Source organism: Aplidium turbinatum, chromosome 7 (assembly GCF_918807975.1).
Source record: "Aplidium turbinatum chromosome 7, kaAplTurb1.1, whole genome shotgun sequence".
Lineage (NCBI taxonomy): Eukaryota > Metazoa > Chordata > Ascidiacea > Aplousobranchia > Polyclinidae > Aplidium > Aplidium turbinatum.
The window spans coordinates 17,650,423-17,676,687 of NC_137478.1; the positions used below are offsets into that span (position 1 = coordinate 17,650,423).

Below are 26,265 nucleotides of genomic sequence, written 5' to 3' on the forward strand. Positions count from 1 at the left end.
AGTATGCAAATTCCGGCTCTAAACTTTTCACATTATTGTAGTTAATTGTGTGGCCTTCCCTGTTAGGTATCTGCAAAGTTAACTTGGAACCTGTCATTGCTCCTAAACCAAGTATTGTGTGCTTCCATGGCTTTACATGACCTCGACTGACGTTATACACAGCATCTGACAACATTGATTCTACTTTTCTTTCCATTGTGTCTGTGCGAGAATCACTGAATTTGGATTTCAACCCACATAATAGTGTGGTATGGAAGAGTTGCAATCATTCGGGAAGTTTTGGGGCCATATCCTTCAATATATCTGTGCTTGTTGGATTTGGGGCTTTGGTTTTGAGTAGCGCGTAAGTTCAATATTTCACCTCGTAAGAGAAGTGCCACTGCTCGAATCTGATCATCTTGATGGGCACTATAATCGCCTATCAGAGCATATTTTTCTTTTTGGGCGGAGAGAAGTAAGTTGTTAATAAAATTGCCTACTTATTGTTTGTGCTTTACCAAACTTATGAGAAATTTTCCTCACAAGGTTCTGTGTGGTGTTGTTGAAGGAAGTGAGTTTGGCGAGATAAAACATTCCAGTTTGTGGTGGTTTGGGGATTGCTTTTAGTCTCTCTATCAAAATGAACCCAGCAAGACCTGTGATACTCTGCTTACTTGGCAATTAAGTCCACACCACTACGAATTAGTGATTTAATCCTTTCGTTTTTAGAAAACACTGCTCTTGACTTAAGTGATTCGCATCCATCCATCGTTGAGACCTCAACGGTATTTTATTTTTTTTTGTATTTTTTTCGCTTACGGCCGCAAAATATATAGGATCCTTTCAATAAACCTATTTTGTCCGACTTAAGGAGCGAGCTTCTGCATCTTGCTTCAACTTTAGCGACTTTAGCAGAAGATAAAGCAACTGCCTCAGGTTGAAATGTTCTTTTAAATTGTGTGAACTTGTCTGAATGATTTTAAGTGGTGACAGAAAAGCAATCGGATGATAATTATTGTAGTCGAATGCTGGCAATGTTTTTCCATGAAGTCCTGATTGTTACATTCCAAACTTTACATTTTGCATCGTCTGAAGTCGTGCTACAGCAAATAAAACATAGTTGATGATCTCCAGGTCTTTCATAGTTGACCTGAAAAAAAAAGTGTGAGCTTAAAGAGTTTGACGTATGTCAACCTGAAGTTAAATTAGCAACATGTTGGTTACTAATCTATAGTTTTGCGTTGCAAATCGCGATATAATTGTATACGAGCATGATACGAGTTAATCTCATGTCAAGTGCTTCCATATCGCGTACGAAATACCATCCTTTATCATGATAGTTACTATATGGTACCTTAGTCGCACTCGCATCGGTTGGCGGAGTTACGATGATTGTAGGCAACTGATCAATGACACACTCCTCCATTCGGTAATTGTTTGTCTGTAAAATATCACTCCGAAATTCGGACATTCTTTTGAAGTCTGTCCAGTTAAGTTACTGCTGCTTTTCTAACATGTTTGTTACAAAAAATCTTGCTTATCTTTTGAGTAACTCATAGAATTATGGGTACGGTAAATAAAACCTTGGTGTGATAGGCGAAACATTACTGGCTTGAAAATAATAAAGTAGCCAAGCCACCTGATAATTCTTGTAAAGTTAGAGTACGTATTGCAGACATTACCTGGGCAGTGGGCATTACCAGACATGCAGTAAATCAAAACTATACAAATAGTTGCAATACTTGTATTGGCTAATAACGTACACTAATTACTCCCAGACAGCAAATCAACCGTTTTTTTTTATTGATTCAACGTCTGCAGACGTTAAATTGATGTAAAAAACGGTTGATTTGCTGTCAATGTTTTTTCGAAAGCATGCTTTTTACACTGTTTTTGTATTATATTCTTCAACTTAGCCTACTAATATTTATCCATACTCGTTAGATCGCTGATTTGTTGCGTAGCTTAAACTGAATTGTCACTGACTGCCTCTTTGAAAAGACTTGTACATGGAATAACGGTTTGGAGGAATAAAAAACGTAGAGTACATGATTATTTATCATTGTGATGTCATATACAGTAGTAGCTTATTGCAGGGAGTTTCGAAAAAAGTGTTATCATATAGCTAAATGGTTATTGGTTAGGGTATAGTCAGATGATCAAGCGCTTTAAGGAGTGAATTGTTAGTAATGTGTCATTGCCCACTGTGACACTATTAAGCAAATTATCCCTTTCAAACTAATTTAACAGCTTGCACCAGGGCTGTAAAATTCCAATCACCAAACTCGCTAAAAGTAAGCCAACCGAATTTCTCTATTTCAGACAGCAAATCAACCCTTTTTTAAATTGATTCAACGTCTGCAGACGTTAAACCAATGTAGAGAATGGTTGATTTACTGACTGAGATTGTAGTGAACCAAGCAGATGCAAAAACGTTTGATAAAGTTCCTTGCACTGAAACTATTTTTATTTGTGTAGACAAATGAAGTAGATGAATCACGTTCTGTTACTTAGTATACCGTACTTCAAAAGCACAGCTAACAAATCCCTCCCATCAATCGACTTAGTGCAAACCTGGGGGTTACCCAGGCCTATTTCAGGTCGTCTGTCAGGGGACACCCACCACCAAATTTGTCTGTCACATTCACTTTTGTGAAGCTTAACACTCACACATTAATTCTCAATTGGTTTTATCCGGTAACTATTTCAGCTGACCTAGCTCAAGTTAGGGGGATCACCTACTTTAGGTCGTCTGTCAGGGGACACCCACCACCAAATTTGTCTGTCACATACATTTTTGTGAAGCTTCACACTCACAGATTAATAATCAGTTGGTTTTATCCGGTAACTATTTCAGCTGACCTAGCTCAGTTACCCAGCAAACATTGATTGCTGGGCCAGCGTTGGCTATATGCTGGGTATGTTGGCACAAAGCTGGCAATTTTGTCTAACATTGCCAACATTACGCCAACAATTTCAATACTTCTTATTATGCGTTCAAAAAGGTCTTAAATATTTTATTTCAGGTTTATTTGTTTTAAACTTTAAAAATACTAACAAAAACCTCTTTTCATGTGGTATTGCTTCAAAATACAGTTGTGTGATTGGCTAACATCGGTCAGAAGCATTGCCAGCGTTGTGCCAATTCATAACAATTTGGTGTTTTCTTCAAAATTATGCAAATGTATACCATCATTTTGCTACAATTTTACATTTTAATAATAGGCTATCAATGCTGTTATTATTTTCTGATACCGTACAAGTATACTATGAATACTTAAGACCAGCGTTGGTCAGAAGGGTAGCCAACAGTTTGCCAACAAAGTAGTTTCATTTTAGTTTGTTTATGCCAAACTGAGCAGAGGTCTAGAAAAAGGCAGGAGCAACAAAATGCGAACGCGATAACGTGCTTGATACCCAAACAGTTTAAACTTTCCATTAACCCTACACGTTTCCACAAAATAAACAATTGCAACGTCGGCTATATGCTGGATGTGAGGGCACAAGATTGGCAATTATGTTCAACATGTTGCCAACAATACGCCATCAGTTTCAATAACTTATTTCTTATTATGCGTTCAAAAAGGTCTCAAAGATTTTATTTCAGGTTTATTTGTTTTAATCTTTAAAATTACTAACACAAACTTCATTTCATGTGGTATTGCTTCAAAACACAGTTGTGTGGTTGGCTAACATCGGTCAGAAGCATTGCCCGCATTGTGCCAATTCATAACAATTTCGGTATTTTCTTTAAAATTATGCAAATGTATACCATCATTTTGCTACAATTTTACATTTTTATAATAGGCTATCAATGCTGTTATTGTTTTTATAATACCGTACAAGTATACTATGAATATTTAAGACCAGCGTTGGTCAGAAGTGTAGCCAACGGTTTGCCAACAAAGTAGTTTCATTTCAGTTTGTTTATGCCAAACGGAGCAGAGGTCTAGAAAAAGGTAGGAGCAACAGAAACGCGAACGTGATTCCGGGCTTGATACTGAAACAGTTTAAGTTTCCATTAACCCTACGCGTTTCCACAAAATAAACAATTGCAATGTCGGCTATATGCTGGATGTGAGGGCACAAGATTGGCAATTATGTCCAACATGTTGCCAACAATACGCCATCAATTTCAATAACTTATTTCTTAGGGAACGTTCAAATATTACATAACGCTTTTTTTCCGAATTTTTGACCCCCCCTCCCCCATGTAACGCCAACGTAACGCTTTTTTCAATCCCCCCTTCCCCCATATAACGCTTTTTTACTACAAATTCAGCACAAACAACTATCATTCCGTACTCGAAAGCGTTACGTAACGTTTTGCTTGATCCCCCTCCCCCCGATGTGACGCTAACGTAACGCTTTGCATAAACCCCACCCTCCCCCTCGAAGGCATTACGTAATATTTGAACATTCCCTTATCATGCATTCAAAAAGGTCTCAAAGATTTTATTTCAGGTTTACTTGTTTTAATATTTAAAATTACTAACACAAACCTCTTTTCATGTGGTATTGCTTCAAAACACAGTTGTGTGGTTGGCTAACATCGGTCAGAAGCATTGCCCGCGTTGTGCCAATTCATAACAATTTCGGTGTTTTCTTTAAAATTATGCAAATGTATACCATGATTTTGCTACAATTTTACATTTTTATAATAGACTATCAATGCTGTTATTATTTTCTGATACCGTACAAGTATACTATGAATACTTAAGACCAGCGTTGGTCAGAAGGGTAGCCAACAGTTTGCCAACAAAGTAGTTTCATTTTAGTTTGTTTATGCCAAACTGAGCAGAGGTCTAGAAAAAGGCAGGAGCAACAAAATGCGAACGCGATAACGTGCTTGATACCCAAACAGTTTAAACTTTCCATTAACCCTACACGTTTCCACAAAATAAACAATTGCAACGTCGGCTATATGCTGGATGTGAGGGCACAAGATTGGCAATTATGTTCAACATGTTGCCAACAATACGCCATCAGTTTCAATAACTTATTTCTTATTATGCGTTCAAAAAGGTCTCAAAGATTTTATTTCAGGTTTATTTGTTTTAATCTTTAAAATTACTAACACAAACTTCATTTCATGTGGTATTGCTTCAAAACACAGTTGTGTGGTTGGCTAACATCGGTCAGAAGCATTGCCCGCATTGTGCCAATTCATAACAATTTCGGTGTTTTCTTTAAAATTATGCAAATGTATACCATCATTTTGCTACAATTTTACATTTTTATAATAGGCTATCAATGCTGTTATTGTTTTTATAATACCGTACAAGTATACTATGAATATTTAAGACCAGCGTTGGTCAGAAGTGTAGCCAACGGTTTGCCAACAAAGTAGTTTCATTTCAGTTTGTTTATGCCAAACGGAGCAGAGGTCTAGAAAAAGGTAGGAGCAACAGAAACGCGAACGTGATTCCGGGCTTGATACTGAAACAGTTTAAGTTTCCATTAACCCTACGCGTTTCCACAAAATAAACAATTGCAATGTCGGCTATATGCTGGATGTGAGGGCACAAGATTGGCAATTATGTCCAACATGTTGCCAACAATACGCCATCAATTTCAATAACTTATTTCTTAGGGAACGTTCAAATATTACAAAACGCTTTTTTTCCGAATTTTTGACCCCCCCTCCCCCATGTAACGCCAACGTAACGCTTTTTTCAATCCCCCCTTCCCCCATATAACGCTTTTTTACTACAAATTCAGCACAAACAACTATCATTCCGTACTCGAAAGCGTTACGTAACGTTTTGCTTGATCCCCCTCCCCCCGATGTGACGCTAACGTAACGCTTTGCATAAACCCCACCCTCCCCCTCGAAGGCATTACGTAATATTTGAACATTCCCTTATCATGCATTCAAAAAGGTCTCAAAGATTTTATTTCAGGTTTACTTGTTTTAATATTTAAAATTACTAACACAAACCTCTTTTCATGTGGTATTGCTTCAAAACACAGTTGTGTGGTTGGCTAACATCGGTCAGAAGCATTGCCCGCGTTGTGCCAATTCATAACAATTTCGGTGTTTTCTTTAAAATTATGCAAATGTATACCATGATTTTGCTACAATTTTACATTTTTATAATAGACTATCAATGCTGTTATTATTTTCTGATACCGTACAAGTATACTATGAATACTTAAGACCAGCGTTGGTCAGAAGGGTAGCCAACAGTTTGCCAACAAAGTAGTTTCATTTTAGTTTGTTTATGCCAAACTGAGCAGAGGTCTAGAAAAAGGCAGGAGCAACAAAATGCGAACGCGATAACGTGCTTGATACCCAAACAGTTTAAACTTTCCATTAGCCCTACACAGTTCCACAAAATAAACAATTGTAATGTCGGCTATATGCTGGATGTGAGGGCACAAGGTTGGCAATTATGTCCAACATGTTGCCAACAGTACGCCATCAATTTCAATAACTTATTTCTTATTATGCGTTCAAAAAGGTCTCAAAGATTTTATTTCAGGTTTATTTGTTTTAATCTTTAAAATTACTAACACAAACTTCATTTCATGTGGTATTGCTTCAAAACACAGTTGTGTGGTTGGCTAACATCGGTCAGAAGCATTGCCCGCATTGTGCCAATTCATAACAATTTCGGTGTGTTCTTTAAAATTATGCAAATGTATATCATCATTTTGCTACAATTTTACATTTTTATAATAGGCTATCAATGCTGTTATTGTTTTTATAATACCGTACAAGTATACTATGAATATTTAAGACCAGCGTTGGTCAGAAGTGTAGCCAACGGTTTGCCAACAAAGTAGTTTCATTTCAGTTTGTTTATGCCAAACTGAGCAGAGGTCTAGAAAAAGGTAGGAGCAACAAAACGCGAACGCGATAACGTGCTTGATACCGAACCAGTTTAAAGTTTCCATTCGCCCTACACGTTTCTACAAAATAAACAATTGCAACGTTGGCTACTTCATTTCAGCTTCACTTGATTTATTCTTTGAAAATATTAATAGCCAACAATAAAATGACTCTTTAACTAAATGACTCGTGTGGTTTAGTGGAAAAACATAGTTTCTTTAGCATACCGTATTCTTGTACCAACAACGCCATGATAAAAATCGTTTGTTCATATTCAATTGCTTTAGATAATTCAGTGCAATAAATGTCTTGTGATTCAGAGGACACTTCCAGAAAGTTTAGGCTTTGGCGCCTCCAATACCCAACTAGCATAATCCGTTCTTTTTACATTGATTCAACGTCTGCAGACGTTGGTAAGGTAACTAACAAGCGATTAACTTAAAAACGTGGTTGCTAATTCAAGTTGGCCAGGTCTTCATTTTTTTCTTATGTTCAACAAAAGCTTTTTTAATTTTCAAGTTTAACTATACTAAAATGTGTTGTAATATTTTTGAAAACATTTTTTCAGGACTAACCTCAAAATTTGCGTGCAGTTCAAGAAAATTTAAAACAACTTGTAAGCTTAATCGAATTCACTTGTTGATGTTTGGGAGCGCTCGACACAGCAGCATGATTGTGGGGATCATGTGATCATTGAGTTGCGGCTGCACTGCCGCCGCGCTGCTGACCTGTCTGCTGACCTGTCTGCAGACGCTGAATCAATGTAAAAAAAATCGATTGATGCGCTATCACATATTGATTTTGTTCTGAGAGCAATCTCGCTCACTGTCTGATTTTGACCACGTGGATGAGATTCTCGTGTCGCCAACAAAGGGGCGTCTTTACTTTAAATGTAGCAAAGCTTGCACAATAGGCCAGCTTCAGGAGCAGTCACGTTGCGTCGAAATCTCTCCTCAATTTCTTGAAGCGAGATTTCACAAAACGATCGCTACTTTTACTTTCAACGATCCGGCGAATCGTTTTTTCTCCTCCCGCGGTGCATAGAACAATACTGCAGGCACAATAATTGTTGTGAAAACTCCATTATGACGTCACTACTTAAACTTTGACTGGGCAATCTGACGCGTTGAAGTGAAATAGGCAACAAAGCTTTTGAATGCGGCGATGTGTTATATCAACGTGAGGAGATGCAATTTAGCAGAAGAACTTGTTTTTTTTATGAAGGAAGACAAAGGCCATAACTTAATCCTTTGCTAAAGGGATTATGACGTCACTCGATTCACTTCGACTGTTCAAACATGGCGGTTGTGCGCAATACACAATTACGTGGAGAGCCGAAAGCACAATGCTTATGTGAACAGCGCTAAGAGGAATTTTCGCTTCTTGCATCGAAAATATAAAAAATTGAGTTCAATTGAGATACGCTTGTACGGCCGAAAGAAGTTTTAGAAATGATCAAAATGAAACTATAGGAATGACTTACGACAATGTTTATGAAAACCTGGTAAGTGAATGTCTTTTATTCATTGAACCTGAAATAATTGTGTAAAGTCGTTTTTGTCACTAGGCTACGTTTACACAATTTAAAGAAAGTTATAAAACTCAATTTAGAGAAAGTTATAAAACTCAATGACCAATGGAAAACTTTCATATGAAATATTCTCGTGACAAATTTAGTGCCAGTGCTCCTAGATGAGAGTGCTAAGAAGATATCAGCAAAGTAGCAGAGCTTGTGATATCCCACAACATGTGTAGGGTTTTGCTCAATCTTTGATTTTGCTGCTCCGGCAGTGTTTGCCTGACTGCTTGAATGTGTTTGTATTTTTATGTCATGTGGATAGGTCTGTGATGGTTGTAGAGTATTTGCAAATGTAGCTTTCATTGCCGTCAACTGAATAATAATAACATGTTTTACTTTGCGCCCATTGCGACAACATAGCCTACAGTAGCCTACACTGCGACCTACATACGCAACACAACAGACAACTGGAATCCCAAAATAAACTTTAAACGTTGGCTGTCATTTGTAACAGTCGAAAATTTCTGTAACAAGTGCTGAAGCTTTTTAATATGATGGATGAAACCCCTGTCATTACATTCGATTTACATTTTGCAGGTGGCAAATTTAAGTCAAGTTGTTGGCAAAAATGCAAGCGGTTGTATCAGTGGACTTATTCCAACTATTATTATCGAACACAACACAGTTCAAGTCATGTCGAGAAAAAAGAAAGAAAAAAAAACCTTGTGAAGTCTAAGCACTCGTTTGATTGTTTAAAAAAGAATCTGAAAAAGGTTGTTCTTGGTGAGTACGGATAAATGTTTCTACTACGACTAAATGATTATGTCACAACTATGCCATTTTGTTCTTTTGATTAATGTATGATGTAATTGTGAAGAGTATTGAGTAATGTATGAAAATGTTTTAGTGGTGTACTCGCATTGATGTGAACAACGAACATGATGGTTAGTAGGCTATGTCGGCATTTATATACTGATTTAACACTTCTTTTTTTACTTTCATGATTAGACATGGTGATGGCGCACGACAAAGCTGCTGCCATGCAGCAAATTGATGAAAAGTTTCAGAGTGATTTCGAAATTGGAAGGACAGGCAAGGTGGCCGAAACGGCAAAAACTAACTTTTGGTGAGCTTGTTATATGTTTGAAAGACAACAGCGAATGTGTTGCTTTAGTTGTTGAATAACTACTGTACACGCAATTAGAATGTATTGGAACTTGATTATCGATCTGCGGGGCGCAGAATCGAATGATAAGTTTTTTGTCACGCACGTTGGAGAGAGTGATATTACATTGATATTGCAGATTGTCAATTAACTTCGTATTATCCTGGACGACAACTGATCAAAATCCTACACTGTTGCCAAACAGCCCTCTTGAATTAAATATTTTTGTTTCATTCGCAGGAATTCACAACGATAAAGATACACAAGAAAAAGCTGCTGATGTGCAATGAATCTCCATCTATCAATACGATTTGATGTGGCTTGTTTCTAATAAATGTGAAAATATACGAAGCTCGGCTGTTACTTTGCTTTGTCACAAAGGGAGTAGTGTTGCTTATAAATCCGTGTTGCTGCTGTTCTTTCGCCCAAGGATTAGCTAGACTGTTCAACAATAAACTTTTGGTGATGAGCGAGGTTTAAGTACAGAGACGTTTAGCAAATGTAGATGCCAATGCTGTTCAGATGTTTTATGCACCAGCTTGCTTCGCATGGCCAACCGTGGTCAAAGCCCGGGCATCACAATAGTCAATAAGTCAGATGATGCAGCATCATGGTGCATAAAAGTCAACCAGAATTTAGGCGCCAGATGAAGCAAAATGGTGCACAAGCCATCTTGCCAACGTTGGCCAGATACAGATGCCAACGTTGGCAACATGAAGCAAAATGGTGCATAAAACATTTTGCCAACGTTGGCTAGATGCAGAAGTCGACGTTGGCTAGATGCAGACGCCAACGGTGGCAAGATGCAGACGCCAACGCTGGCCAGATGCATCCAAATGGTGCATAAAACATTTTGCCAACGTTGGCAAGATGCAGAAGCCAATGTTGGCAAGATGCAGAAGCCAGCGTTGGCAAGACGCAGACGCCAACGCTGGCCAGATGCATCCAAATGGTGCATAAAACATTTTGCCAACGTTGGCAAGATGCAGAAGCCAATGTTGGCAAGATGCAAAAGCCAGCGTTGGCAAGATGCATAATCCAATGTTGGCAAGATGCAGAAGCCAACGATGGCAAGATGCAGACGCCAACGCTGGCCAGATGCATCCAAATGGTGCATAAAACATCTTGCCAACGTTGGCGTCTGCATCTTGCCAATGTTGCGGCCAACTTCTTGCCAATGTTGCCCCAACAATCAATGTTTACTGGGTAGGGGGGTCACCTACTTTAGGTCGTCTGTCAGGGGACACCCACCACCAAATTTGTCTGTCACATATATTTTTGTAAAGCTTAACACTCACAGATTAATAATCAGTTGGTTTTATCCGTTAACTTTTTCAGCTGACCTAGCGCAAATTTTGGGGGTATAAAACTTGTCTGTCAGAGCCCCCCCACCACCGAAAATGTCTGTCACATACCAGACAATCATCTAGAAACAATTTACTTTACAACCAACTAAGTTTCAAGCGGTAACTATTTCAGCTGACCTAGCGCATTTTTTGGGCCATGAAAAATACCCCCCATTCCCATACCCACCACCGGCGGCCCGGCAGACTTCCAGATTATGAGTACCACATACCACCAGACATCGCTCAATGAATAGAAATTGGTAACGTTTTCACCTAGGGTGGACGTCGCGGGCTCCTGGTCTATTAGTCTTCCCTGCTGGTACATAACCTCTCCACTGACAAGACTCTAGCCAAACCTCTCCGTGGTACACCATGGAAACTGGATGCCATGCGACTCCAGGCTAGGGATCTCGAAGCAGATTGGAGTGCTAGAGGTGCAGTGCCCGCTGGCATGCGGAAACGGCCCGGCATTCACCAATCCCATCCCGGCCACTGGAATATGTGGCGTCTGCTATCTTTGGATAGCCTGTCATAACCTGGATGACAGTAGCATATGCAGCGGGTCACTGTTATATTTTTTGGGACAACGGTGCATTATGCAAGTGGAATTTCCTACAACTGCCCTAGTTAGCTGGAAAGGTGGCGATCTTGGTCTGCCAAAAGTGTACCAAGTTAGTCAAGGAAAGACATCCAGCTGTAAAAACTGCCTAAATCAAAACATGTCAAGCCGAAACAAAAGAAATAAGCAAGGCAGTGCCAGTAACAACAAGGTAACTGGTAATGTCTCGGGCTTGGCGGACCTCCATGTGCGTGGGACTGCAGGGTTGGCCATTGTGGCAAATATTATGAACGCCCTAAGCCTTTCCGTGTGGGATCACTTAATGTGGGAACCATGCGAGGAAAGGCAAATGAAGTAGTAGAGACAATGACTAGGAGATGGTACTATATTAGTTACTTATACCCAGACATTGAGTGCAGGTTTAATTTTTTAGAAAACCTACTAATTGTTTGAACTTTTCTTAGCTGTTACGGTAATTTGTTCCAAGAAATTTAATTGAGCGTTAGCCAAGCTTTGTATGCATTCTTGGTTTAAAAAGTAAATCCTTCTTAGCACCTCTGGTATTATAGTTATGAGTTTCATTACTAGGACAAAAGTACTCAAAAAAAATTGCGGGTAGATGTCCTTTATTGCTTTTATAAACAAACTTACATACTTTTATTAAAAACATTCCCTACAAGTAAACCTTATCCAGTTTCTCTAAAACTTATTCTGAGGTGCTTTTATGCAAAACGTGAGCTGTATTCACACACTTTGTGTGCCTAGAACAGCCTAAAACCAGTGTTCCTCTAAGAAAATTTTATACTGCGTATAATAATTGTTTTGTTCACATTATGTTTAAGGATGCGGTTGCAGAGTGACAAGTGATGTTCTTTTAATGTTAAATTAATAATGTTGCAAGTGCGCAAAAATAAAATTTTATTATTCGAATGACGTGTATGACGTGAATGACGTATAACAACTGTGTACATAACAGTCACAACTTAAAACTCATCTTCCCAGTGTCAAAAAACGTTTTAACATTATTAAGCTATAAAAAATTCTTGGTTGATTTATCTTTTAACCTAATGTTGTGAAGTTACAAATGTCAAACTTGACTTTCAGTCAGGGCATCGTAAAGCAGTGGAAATGCATACACAACAGTTGAGACATAACATTTGGAAACTGTCAAACAGTGGATTCAAGACTATTTGACACGAATTCTATTCTATCTTGAATTGTGAAGATATTTTTGTTTACCAATGTTGAATTATGTTGAACCAATGTTGAATTATTTTTGTTTACCAATGTATAATTTTTTCAATAGAAACTTGCTGTGACACAAAAATGTTATTTTTTTAAAATCAGACAATACAAGCTACTAACTAACATAAAAAAGTATGTTTTAGTGATGTTACATTTTTTGTGTGTGTACTGCATAGTTTGTATTTACGTGTTTCAAATATAATTAATTAATTATGTTGGATAACGTTTGCGTCACAGCAAGAGTCTTATGAAAAAATTGTGATGGGAAGCAAACATTAATAAACAAATGTAACTGTACGAGTGTACGTGTACAAGTCAAAATGTGCTCAATGGATAAAGGTGAGTTGTGTGTTAAATAATCTTGCAGTAAGATGTACCCTGTGGTGATAGGTCTTTGCGGGAGATCGGCTGCAGTCGATTGACTTGAGTCAGAATATCATGCACCAAACTCTCTACTACTAAAAATGTGTCCTTAAAATTTCCCTTTTCTATTCCCTAGTTTTTCTGCTAAAGCATACTATTTATAGGTCAGTTTGCTGTACAGTAACTGGCAGTCATGATTAAATTTTCAAGTCGTATCAGCAAAAAAAAGTAAGACATATGAATCATCATCATCATCTCCAATTTTACATCAGTCACCTTCTGGTCATCTCGAAATATCATAGTCGATCTGTTGTCTGCACTCTGTAGCGACTCCTTCATCTTCCTCTATTGTTGGTATCTTCAATTTAGTCTTTCACAGTGTCATTCCACGTTTTCTTTGGTCTTCCTTTTCTCATAACATCAGTCAACTCTCAAAATATCATTTTTTATTTTGTTGAGAAGTGTCTTGCCACACATCATACAAACCATCCTCATTTCTGCTTTCGTTTAATATCTGCCCTCTTCATCACCCAGCATTTACTTCCACTACACATAGTGCTTCTTGCACACGCCTTCAATCTTCCTTTCAATCTGCGAGAAAGCATTCTGCCACAAAATGTGCCTGACAATTCTTTAAATTTTTTCCAACTCCCACGCATCCTTGCCGTCACTGCAACATTGGTATATTCAACACAGGCATCTGAATATTCAACAGAATTCAAGTTAACTATTAATTTCGTAGATTAGTAAACTTACGGGATAGTCTTCGAGTGGTTCAATCAGGAGCTTTTCCTTGAAGATATCCCTGCAGCACTGAGCCATCTTTGCTTGCTGCTGTGGGCTGAATGCATAATATATGTCAAAATATGTTAGTGAAATCTCTATCATCAAAGTGGCTAAACCAGCCAGTCTATGGTACCAGTAAGTTTTACTCTAACTAAAGTTGGATAAAACAGAGTAAATAAAATTCTTACTTGATTTGGTTTGAATAAGAACTTTACAAAATTCCACTTTTGAAACAGGAACTTAATACACGGCCCTTTTAGCAGGCTTCTCCCTTAACCAGTACCATCAGAAGGTTTTTATTCAAATAGAATAAATGATGTTTTTAGAAAAGCGATTTTATTTACCTAAATAGATTAGACATTTTTGTGAAGTTTATTCATACTCATAGCAAACTTTTGTCAAATAAATTTATTATTTAATTAAAAGTCTGATAGATAAAGCTCGCTGAAAGTGTACAAAATTGTCAAACACAAGCCTGCCTAATTGCCTATTCATTCTAATGCTGGAAAGCTTAAGCAAATCGGTTGTGTTTTTCAAAGTGTTACTCTCAAAAACTGTTCAAACTGCTAGTGAACAAACTGAACAACTCACATGCACTGATTTATTTGTTGGTATAATCTATTGTAGTTCATTGAAAAGGAGTAAAATATAATATCATAAAACAGGTCAGGTCATTAGTAGACCTGCTAGGTAAAATGTAATCTTGAACCACCAGCGGCATATTCTTGTTACTTAATTAAGTTGCAGGCTCTCATCAAAGCGCACAATCAGCATGGTGGGTAAAGGTTAAAACCCATAAATGAACATCCAAAAAGGCGCTTAGTCCCCAGCAGCTAAAAGATAGAGGTTGTGAAAAGATTTTAGGTTCCCGAAATCCTGACTTCTACTTATAATGTAATAAGCTTGAAAGATGATCGTTCGATTGTTTGATTGTTAACAAGATTGTTTCAGCCTCTTCTAGCTTCATGCTCAAATGTGTCTTTTTTCTTTCCAGCCAATATTCAAACTTTTTGCGCTGGCAGCGTTGTTGAAATCTTTTAAGAGTTGTAATAGTATCGGTAGGTGGTCTAAGTTTCGGAAGCATACAGCAGTGTTGTGATAATAGGGTGGCCCCTTTTGAGACAATTTTTTCATTTCAACTTGCATGGGTGATAAATTTTTGCCTTAACCCAAAATATTATTAAATCCAAAAAGTGTTTTGAAATCTGACCCTGTTTAGACTCTGCCCCAACAGCATTTTTAAATCGAACCCCCTAAATCACGTTTGTTTTTAATGATAAAATCAGTATTATTTCAGCTAGATATATATTGTTGGTATTCATTTTTATTGCTTTTGAGAAAGGAAGAGACTTGCATACCTTAATTGAAGATTTGAACAACTTTTTTATTAATTCATTTTATAATATCACTGTAAATGCTTTTTAAATTGACCGATGAAGTGATATGATTTCTTTCTGAGAGTTAGGCAAAAGATAAAGTGATGAAAGCACTGCTAATTGATTAACCAAGAAATAACAGCGCACCACATTTCACACACTATAATCTATGTTTGTTTGGATTTTCTGGTGACCAGATACTTTTTCTCGATCCATGGCTTTTTTTCTTCCTTCTATGGTGCACAAAGCTTCACCAATTTGTCGTTTTAGCCCAGCCATCCGCCCAGTTGCTTCTGATGTCAGTTTAACTCCACATTCTACAGATTGAGTGTGACTTAGATAATTTAGATGAAGGTGATGTTCCACAAATTGCTTTATGTTAATGCATGATTTGTTCAAGGGAGGTTCATTCAAGGGAAGGACTCTTTTTTTGTTTGAGAGGTAGGATATTGTGGAGCGCCCACTGCCATATGTGTGCTTGTGTTGCGTATTTGTTGGGCTGCATGCGTGCAGTACATCAGTGGTAAATAACGTAAATGTACAGTGAAAAAACAAATGAGACACTTATCAAATATATTATTTTTGAATTTGAATTATTCAAACATTTTAGATTCGAATTCACTATTCTAAATTGTTCATCCCAAATCTAACACCAGTCACGACTACGAGGATCAATTTTTGGTGTATTGGTGACATCGAATCAAATGTTGGTACAGAAAGACAAGTCAATTGTGAAGGCCTTTTTCCAGACAGAAGCAAGCCGTTGAGCTTTTCCAGTACCGACTTAAAATGTTTCTTTATTAAATGCAACTCCACATTCCTTTCCATGCTGCGGTTGAGAGACTTTTCTCTGTTGGAAAAGACCTGCTAAAGCCAAAGAACTCAGCAACTCGCATTTTTGAAAGATGCGTAACAATAAATTTCACAAACAACGTGTCAGTTTTTTCTGTGTCAGAAAAGACAAAAGTAGCGGTAGCGTGCGCCACTTTAGCCCGAGTAGCAGTAACTAGTAGCACACTACTTTTATTGATCGGTAGCGCGCTACTTTTGAAGTAGCGGATGTCCATTGTCCATATCTGGTGATATCCAGGCTTTATCCAGCATGTGCAACGTTTCCACAATGTTGAGTTTGTTGACATTAGAAATTTCGAGATAGAGGGTGCTGCATATACACTGGGGACCAAAAACGCTTCGAGTCAATCAAAGTTTTGAGTTAAAGATAGTTTTTTGAACGTTAGAGATAGTTTTTTGCATGTAAGATAGTTTTTTGATAGTTATTTGATAGGCATTTTGCAGGGACCAGTCCACTGCCTTTAAGGTAAGGAGAGTTTCGAGTTAAAGATCGTCAACTTATCTAACATTGACTCTATAGCTAGGGGGATTAATTTTAATTTCAACTTTAGACCTGATTTTAGAATACGGTATATTCCAATACTTATGGTAAAAATTTTTTGTAATATTCATGGCTTTGTAAGTACAATGTACATATTATTCTTACAAAAGTAGAACTTTATTTAAACCTCTTCTTTGATAAAATGGATATGTATTATGTAGTGATTAACAAAGCTACACTTGTGTGGCGAAAACTTCATAATACACTTGAATTTATCAATTCAGTGCGGCAGCCTACTAGTGCTAAGCAGAGACATCAAATCTATGCCCACTGAAACAAAGGCGGACACGACACGGACACACTAATCACTAAGCCGAAAAGAAGATGACATATTGGTATCACTTGGATGAGAACAGTGAAAGCAAGAATGGTATGGAAAGGCATGTGGAAGCCATGTGCCAGCAGTGGCATGACTGGTAGATGGTGATGAAATCACTAAATTGGTTAAAGTACAGGTGAAAAGTATCGTCAGAGTATTTTTCAGGTGTTTCAATTTCATTTAACACTTGCCAAGGTTAAAAAAGATACAAAATAATTTACAATTTCAAAGAATGAATTTAACCTACTTATCAACGTGATTTTCAAAGGACAAGACAACAGGATATGGAGAGGTCTTAAAGGCACTCTCATTAATGGCTTCAATAACTTCAATGAATGAAACAGGAGTACAAAATGTGAATCCATGATTAATGTAAGGATCTTCATCGCCCTCCCAACAATCCAGCTCCACACAACGGCACCCGGTTAGAAGAACCTGGCGATACATTTCCGCCATTGACTTGCTGCGATATTGTGTTCCTGTCATAACAAGATCATGGTTACGTTGGCACTTGGCAGAAAAGTTGTTTGATTCAAAATTACCACAAACTGATTAAACAATTCCATGTGACTTTGAACTTGCAATTAAAAGTCTGTTATTTGTAAAACATCAAAGTGGTTGGGTATTAGATGTACTTTAGATCAGTGGTTCCCACACTGAGCGATAAAGTGGTACAAAACTTGAAAATTGCGATTAGAAGGTTGCAGATGGATCGAGACTGCAGGATTCGTTTCAGGAGCTAAAGTCAGAATAAAATAAACCTAAACATGGTGAAGTATTTACAGTAGAAGAAAAACGAAATGTAAATACTTCACCACTTTCAGGTTTATTTCATTCTGACGCTAGTTCCTGAAGAGAGTCAGACGAAAACCTGCAGCTTCGAGCTATCTGCAACCTTCTACTCGCAAGTTAGTTGTGTGCTCATGGTATTGCACAAAATAACGAGAGTCTAAAATTACTACAATCATCAAGACTACAGTGACCACCAAAATAAAACAACACTAGAGTGACCGCAAATATATCTGCGAAAATGTATTTTATCGAAATAGAAAGTTGGAACTGCAGCTGTATAATGGTTAATGAAAGGGCGACCCATATTGTCAGGTGTGTTGGTTTACTATCAACTTGTAACCTTGCCTTTTTTGACAAATGTTTCTTTGGATATACTGTATTCATTTCCAGAAAATTTATTGATTATTACATTTTTTCGAGTTTTTAAGCAGCCATTGGCATATACATACCTGCTTGGTTAAATACGCTTCTATTAGTTAATAACAACTTACCAGTAAGATACGTATTGTGAGAAGAGTTGATGAAATAATGAGACAAAGGCAGACTAAGGTCCTGATATTCAGCATACATGTCTGTCCCAACAATTAGATTGTTATCAGATTGCAGATAGGCGTCAAAACCTTCTTGTGTCATCTGACCTGTGGATGTGAAAAGTCGTGTCACACAAAATTAGATGGCATAAAAGATAGATGATGTCAGGGTTTCCTGAACTGTCACACAAAGATTTGTTAAAATTGCAAAAAAAACTTGACCTGGATTTGTGTAAAATATGATGTCATTGGTGCAGAATTGATAGAACTCTTGCTCAGTCTGAACAAAACAGCAACCAATGGGAAAGATGTAACTGACTGAGAAAGGCTAGGGATTAAAACAGCCAGCTAAAAAAATTATTAAATTGGCCACCCATTTGACATTACTTTATGTTATAACAACCGTAACTGGATAAAAAGTGTGACCAGTGGTCGTTTTAGCTGTGAGTCACTCATCATAAACATGTTGTTTGGTCCTTTTTAAATGCTCACGGTTCAGAAAACCTTTCAAAAACAAATATTTTTTCAATGTTTTAGTATCAGTTTTAAAAAATCAACATGAAGTTTAAAAAGTTTTTACTGTGACATGACAGGGTATCGAACGTAGGCCTACTGCAGCTGCGAGCTCTGCATACATCATTTCTATGTTCTCTGACGCCACTCAATTGATTCTGGAATCTGTGTAACCTTGCAGGCTTACAATTCATTCCTATGTCTCTCACAAGCGCTCAGGACTGGAATTTCAGAACGCGTGGCCGCTCTCTTGCAATTGCGTTACATATGCATAGTTTATAGTCTCAAAGAGATGACTCTTGCAGGTCCTTTATGAAGCGTCTCCAACTTGTTATCAATGCAAATGGCGGACACATTGAGTAAAACTTGTTTTTCCTAAATATTTGTTTATTTGATAATTATATTAAAACAATGAAAACTATTAATACTACAAAAAGTGCTCAATGCTAAGCAAAAAAAGCAAAGCCGAGCAAATTAAATCAAATATAGTTATTACTATCTGAATCCTTAACAGCCTGTTTCACCTATACGGATCATCAGAAGTTCTATTCCAATAAAAACAATAATATTATATCTTTATTACTCAAAAATTGTCTACCATTTGTTAAATACAGTTGTTTGAAGTTATAACAATAATTATTATTGATGACCCTTTATAATGACGTTGCAGACCGACGACATTACATATATGACCTTTCAAACCAAAAACTAATAGCAAATTTTATGTTCTGCAGGACACTTAGAAGTCAGCTTTCTCAATTCACGGAATTTTTTAGCGGTTTTTAAGTTTTTTGATCAATCAAGCAATGGTTAAAACATTTTAATTCATTTTGGCAAAACAATCAATTACACACTGTATGATTAAATGAAAGCTGAACTGATTTTTCCAGCATTTCACGTCATGTGGTCAGCTCAACAACGACTAGTTGAGCAACAGTGTTAGAAAAGATATTTTTTTGATTGTTCTTCTTGAAAAATTTTGTCAACATTAGCTTGTTATTCTGAAAGTGCAGTGTAATATTGCACAGTGAAGGCAAGCACAGAAAAGAAGTACTCTGTGGGCTCAGTAAGGCCACCAGTCCACCACGATCTGCCACCACAAACAAATGTTTATGTTTAACGGGTATACAGTGTTGTGAATTTAATGAAGTATCAAGTATCGGGTAGCGGCATGGGTAGGCTACACTGTCCTGTGGATTACCCATGGAGGATGGTGTAAGACGCTCCTCCCTTCCGCAGTCTGGGGTCGTACCATGGGCACGTATGAGAAACCTCTTGCCCCCCGATCAGGGACACGGAAGTCATGGTAAGCAGGTGACGGATGAGGAGTAAAGGCAGCTGATATGGTTTCAGAACTGGTTTTATTTCTCACGGTGCTAGGCAGAAGATACTGAACAAAGTACAATGGCTAGGACCCTCGTCCTGTAAGGACACTGCCCACACAGAAGGCAACTGCAAACCACTGTGTGCTATCTTTGCAAAGAAAATTATGGTCAGACAAATAAAAAGAAGTCAAATGAACAGCGTAAACGGGGTTTACAAGGTAAACACCTCGCTCGGAAGGAATTGCCATGTGCGACAGGTGGCACCCGATCGTCATAATGCGACTGTCAGCAAAGTTAAACCAAAACGCATAGGAACGTGGAATGTGCGTACTTTGTATCAAAAAGGGAAACTTGCTAATGTTATGCAGGAAATGAAACGAATGAGTATAAATATTCTTGGCTTAGCAGAAGTTCGTTGGACTGGTACAGGTACAACCACATTGGATGGTTGCAAAATCTTATATTCCGGAAGTGATCAACATCAAAGAGGTGTTGGTATAATACTTGATTCTGCTACATCTGCAACTTTCAAAGGATTCTGGCCTGTATCAGACCGGGTAATGGTTGTTAAACTAAAAGCTAAACCTTTTGACATTGGAATAGTTCAAACGTACGCCCCAACATCAAGTCATGATTGGGATGATACAGAAACATTTTATGAGGACGTTGAGCGTGCCATCAGACAATTAAAATCACAAGACATCAAAATTATTATGGGGGATTTTAATGCAAAAGTGGGAAACGAACGAATTGAAGACATTGTGGGCCCACACGGTCTTGGTAAAATGAACGACAGAGGAGAACGACTGATTGAATGGTGCAGAGACAATGAATATCTAATCACTAATACATGGTCGGAAAACCACCCACGAAGAAAATGGACTTGGAGAAGCCCGGGTGATAGATCCAAGAATCAGATCGATTATATCCTTGCTCAAAAGCGGTTTCGTAACGCCATTCTATCATCTAAATCAATGCCTGGTGCAGACTGCGATAGTGACCATGTTCCAGTTGTCTGCTCTCTGAGAGTCAAGCTAAAGAGATGCAAGAAAACTAAACCAAACCCGAAATATGAAATTGATTTACTACGTAGAAATCCCGAAATACGTACAAAATTTTCCGTCTCAGTCAAAAACAAATACGAGTCGCTTGAAAGGCTAACAACAACAGATAAAATACTGGAACAATTTAAAAATAGCGTGTCGGAATCACTGGAAGAGTTCATACCACTAGTCAAAACTGAGAAACAAAAGAAATGGATGACATCTGAAATTCTTGACCTCATGGAAGAAAGAAGAAAAGCAAAGAATAATAAACAAAGATACAAAATTTTGAACAAGAAAATAAAAAAGATGTGTGTTGATGCTAAAGAAACCTGGATAAATACTCAATGTGAAGAAATCGAAAATGTTAAAATCAAAGACAGTAAATATATACACAAGAAGGTGAAAGAGGTAACAGGGAAGAAGAGGTATTGCTCACAAGCAGGATGCATCAAGGCAAATGATGGAACTATTCTGATGGACCAAAAAGATATTCTGCAGCGTTGGTGTGAATACATTGAAGAGCTGTTTTTCGACGAACGCGGAAACAAGCCAGGCATCTCCAAACCCATGGAAGGTCCTGCTATTATGAAAGAAGAAGTAAGAATCGCTATGAACAAAACAAAACATGGAAGAGCAGTTGGACCAGATAATATCTCAGTTGAAATTATCGAAGCTTTAGATGAGTGGGGTTTAGACCTAACCACTGAGATCTTAAATCATATTTATGACACCGGAAACATCCCTAGTGATATGGTACGTTCCATATTCATAACTTTACCAAAGAAAACCGGAGCAACAGAATGCTCACTCCACAGAACAATTAGCCTTATGAGTCACCTAACAAAGATCCTACTCCGAATCGTGATGATGAGATTGAGACCAAAACTAAAACCGGAAATTTCAACAGCACAGTTTGGATTTGTCCCAGACAAAGGGACCAGAAATGGAATTTTTACATTAAAAATGTTAACAGAGAGATGTATAGAAAAGAACAAGGATCTTTATCTATGTTTCATAGACTTTTCTAAAGCTTTTGATAAGGTTCAACATGCCAAATTATTCCATATACTGCATTCTTTAGATATCGACGGTAAAGACCTCAGAGTCATACGAAACCTCTATTGGGAACAAACGGCTGCAATACGTATAAATAACGATCTTAGCGAATTCAAATCGATACAACGTGGCGTCAGACAAGGATGTGTCCTATCTCCAGATCTTTTCAACGTTTACAGTGAGATGATTTTGAGAGACATCGAAAATATGAATGGAGTAAAGGTTGGAGGACAAAATATAACAAACTTGAGATACGCTGATGATACAGTCTTGATAGCAGAATCTGCAAACAATCTACAGGACTTATTAAATTCTGTTGTCAATAACAGTAAAGCAATGGGTTTAGAGTTAAATTCAAGAAAAACAGAATGCATGACGGTATCAAAAAAGAAAACTTATCCAAATTGCAACTTAACACTCAATGGTGCTACAGTGAAACAAGTTGATAAATTTAAATATCTTGGATATATTATAACTTCCGATGGCAAAAGTGACACTGAAATTAAAAAGAGAATCGCCATAGCAAAGGATACTTTCAGTAAAATGAGCACAGTCTTCAGGAATCGCAACATGACAATAAAGACCAAAATTAAAGTTTTAAAAGCATATGTAGAATCAATTCTAACCTACGGATGTGAATGCTGGACAATAAGTAAAGATATGAAGAAAAGACTAGAGGCTGCTGAGATGTGGTTTCTCAGAAGGATGTTGAGGATATCTTGGACTGAAAAGAAGAGTAATGACGAAGTTATGAAATTGGCAAATGCAGAAAGGAGATTAATAACAACAGTTAGAAGGCGTCAGATGCAATTTGTAGGTCATATTCACAGACATGGAGATTTGGAAAAATTAGCTCTATTGGGGATGATACAGGGAAAAAGAAGCAGAGGTCGACAAAGATTAACTTATTTAAACAGCTTGAATCAATGGGCCACAAACACAACAGTTAAAACGAACGATTTTATACGAATGGCAAATGACAGAGAAGTTTGGAAGACCATGATCGCCAACGTCTGTATCAGATCAGGCACATAATCATCATCATCACTTTTCACAAAATTTCTTTGCTAAAGAGCATTCCTGACATAGTACAATTCTGCGTCCGATGAAGCAAACTTGCCTACTTTTCTTCACCTGCAAGAGCTGAAAGAAAGTCAAGCAGAGAAGCTATAACTATCATTTTTCTTTGGAATGAAAAGGATAAGGTTTGTTTGGGGATTTACTATGTCTTTAGGTTTATTTCAACAAGCTGCTGCAAATGAGTTGAAAAATTGTTGATCGGCTACGGGATGCCAGAAATTATTTTCCTTTCCTGTAGGGTGCAGTAAGCTCAAAATGGTTGGAAACCACTGCTCTACCCACTAAGCTGCTGCGAAATTACAATCATTAGTCTTGTACCTACAATCCTACATGGCAAGGAATAAGTGACCCATTGAAATGTCGTTCATATTTTGGAATTAAGTTTCTGACACCTGTGGGAGTTCTGGAAAGAGTGTTGGAAAAAAAGTTGAGGTAAGGCGACAACCCATGCCATGCAGATGGGAACCAGCTTGAAGGAAAAACGGGGCAGCAGATGATGCAATCTTTGAGGCATAATATTTACAAGAAATGTTTATAAAAGAACATAGTATTATACTATGCTCTTGAGGGCATTGATAAAAACTTTCAGCCAAAATACCAAGAAAAATAATGCAGAAAAACCTGAGAAATAATCATGCAAGAAGTGATGGCAAGATATAAACTAAAACTGTGCAGACAATCAGGACTGCTTTGCAATTTTGGATTTGAGATTTTTACTTTTGCGATTTGTGCCCCATGTTCATAGGGCTCAAACCTCAAGACTTTTAATTTCAATGTTGTTAAATGTGGTGTCCGCAGAGTTCAATCCTTGGACCTTCACTTTTTCTTCTATGTGTGAATGATCTTCCTAATATACCCCTTTCTCAGCTATACTCTTTGCTGATGATTAAAACTTTTATATGTCAGATAAATGTTTGTCATCTCTCCAAAAAAATGTCAATTAGAGAGATAGAAAAAATTGATGTGTGGATAAAATCCAATAAGCTGTCATTAAATTATAGTAAAAGTTCTTAAATCAAATATACTTATTACTCTTTAAACCAGGGGTTCTCAACCTTTTGTTTTGGCGGACCCCTTTGGTACCTTCAAAGTGGTCACGGACCATTAAAAAATTTTATCTGAATTTTTGGGATATCGCTACTCCTATAATGGAATCAAATGTTTCATAAGTTTCGAAACGACACACTTTGAATAATTTGCTAAACTTGCGACGCACTTATGATGGTTGATAATGACATTGACAAAATTATGTTATCTGAGCTATGTGTTGGCACACAGCATCAAAAATCAGTAATCTATATGTTGATTTGATGTTTTTATATAAATTTTACCAAAAATCAATCGAATTTTACAACCGTTACAAAGAATTTCTCCCTTTTTTCATTTCTAATCAATTCGTTTATAATCTTTGTCATTGCAAAGCTGTGAGTGGTGATAGACTGCTGACAAACGTTTGCATTTCAAAGTTAAGCATTGATCAATAGACTGCTGTCTCAAAAGAATTAAGTTGAACAATATGAACATAGCCTTACTAAAAAATTAATTCATTTACCGATCTATGATATTTTTTTAGTTAGGAAACTAGACCTCTGTGCAATGTCCTTTGAAAGGTTACATTTGAAAGGACATCGCACCGGTTCGTTGGGAAGTACAGTTTGAAAATCACTGTAGGCCTAACACACAAATAAAGCACAACCTACCAATTTTTTAATTTTGTAATTTATCAATCATGTTGCAAACTTGAAAACTTTCACGGACCCCCGGTTGAGAACCACTGCTTTAAACCCTTGACAGCCTGTTTCACCCTAAAAGGAGAATCATCAGAAGGTTTTTATTCAAATAGAATATATGTGTATATTAATATTCATATAATATAATATTAATACAAATTCTATTATACACTACGTGCTCCCATAAAGTGTTACAGAACAAGATTGTCCAATCGTGTCTTTTTTGCCAATATTTACAACAGGGGTCGGCAACCTTTCTTCAGTCGCGGGCCAAAACAAAACTGCGCAGATGTCAACGGGCCGTACAAGTTTTCCATTTGCACTTCCGTTTTCTTTACTTTTCATAATATTGTTAAAATTGGCGTTCTTATCAGAGTATCTCTATATTTAGCTACTATAGGCTTATATAGATTAATATAAAGAAAATTAGTAACAATTGGTAACGAAAAACACCAAGTACTTTATTTATTGACAGCACAACATTAATGTGATATTTGATGTTGTTTCCTGCTAGAAAGTTTCTGAAGGTCAGGTGATAGGTTGGATGAGGCAAGAATCATAACATCTTGCAAGTGGTCATCAGTAAGTTGTGTTCTCAACTTGCCGTTAAATATACGGTTAATTGACTATTACTAACGCAACTCATGTAGCCTGCAACTAGCATGCAGTAAATAGGCTAATATAACCGGACTTCAAGGTGAAACTGCCAAGTACCTTGATGCTACCTTCTGCAAGCTTAAGCTAAATTTTGCCCCAAACCTAGTTTACTATAACAAAGCGACCCGTGATCGATAGGTCGCGGGTACAAAGGCGCTTTGTGATAATTTCCTATGCTTGGTGGATTCTAACAAGCAGCAAATTCTTCAAAGACAAGAATCACTTGTTGAAAAACACGGAAAAATGGAACTGGGAGTAAATTATAACTCTAAAAAATAAAGTAATTTAAAAGTCTGGACCGGCTGTCACTAAAAAGGCCAATTCCTGCTTCCTAAGCTACACATATTTCTAAATTATCAACCTTCAAACAAACTAATTCTTAAAACTTCAAATCTATCAAACTATCTGTCAGGCCTGCAACGTCGCTCTCTCTAAAATGCAGTTCGCAGAGAAAGAATATCAAGGAAATTCAAAATGGCGACAATGCCCTAACTAAGCATTGTTGCGGCATAAGTACACAGGCTACGTGATTACAAGTGAGCGTTACGGATAAATATGGAAAAGTAAAAATTGCGAAAGTTTTACATAACATTTAGTAATCTTAATTCTGTTATGTAAAACCAAATGGCAGCATAAAATAATGGGATGTTC

At 37.3% G+C, this 26,265-nt stretch overlaps 1 protein-coding gene across 1 annotated transcript in view; it reads right to left on the bottom strand.

Moving 5' to 3' along the window:
* The window catches only part of LOC145774883 (1-phosphatidylinositol 4,5-bisphosphate phosphodiesterase beta-1-like), a 208,413-nt gene that overhangs the window by 105,619 nt on the left and 76,529 nt on the right, over positions 1–26,265 (bottom strand). Inside the window, exons 11-13 of the mRNA XM_082586214.1 lie at positions 18,169–18,315; positions 17,133–17,364; positions 13,768–13,852 (exon numbers count right to left, since the gene is read on the bottom strand). Coding sequence (XP_082442340.1) covers positions 13,768–13,852; positions 17,133–17,364; positions 18,169–18,315 — 464 coding nt within the window. The remainder of the gene's footprint in view (positions 1–13,767; positions 13,853–17,132; positions 17,365–18,168; positions 18,316–26,265) is intronic.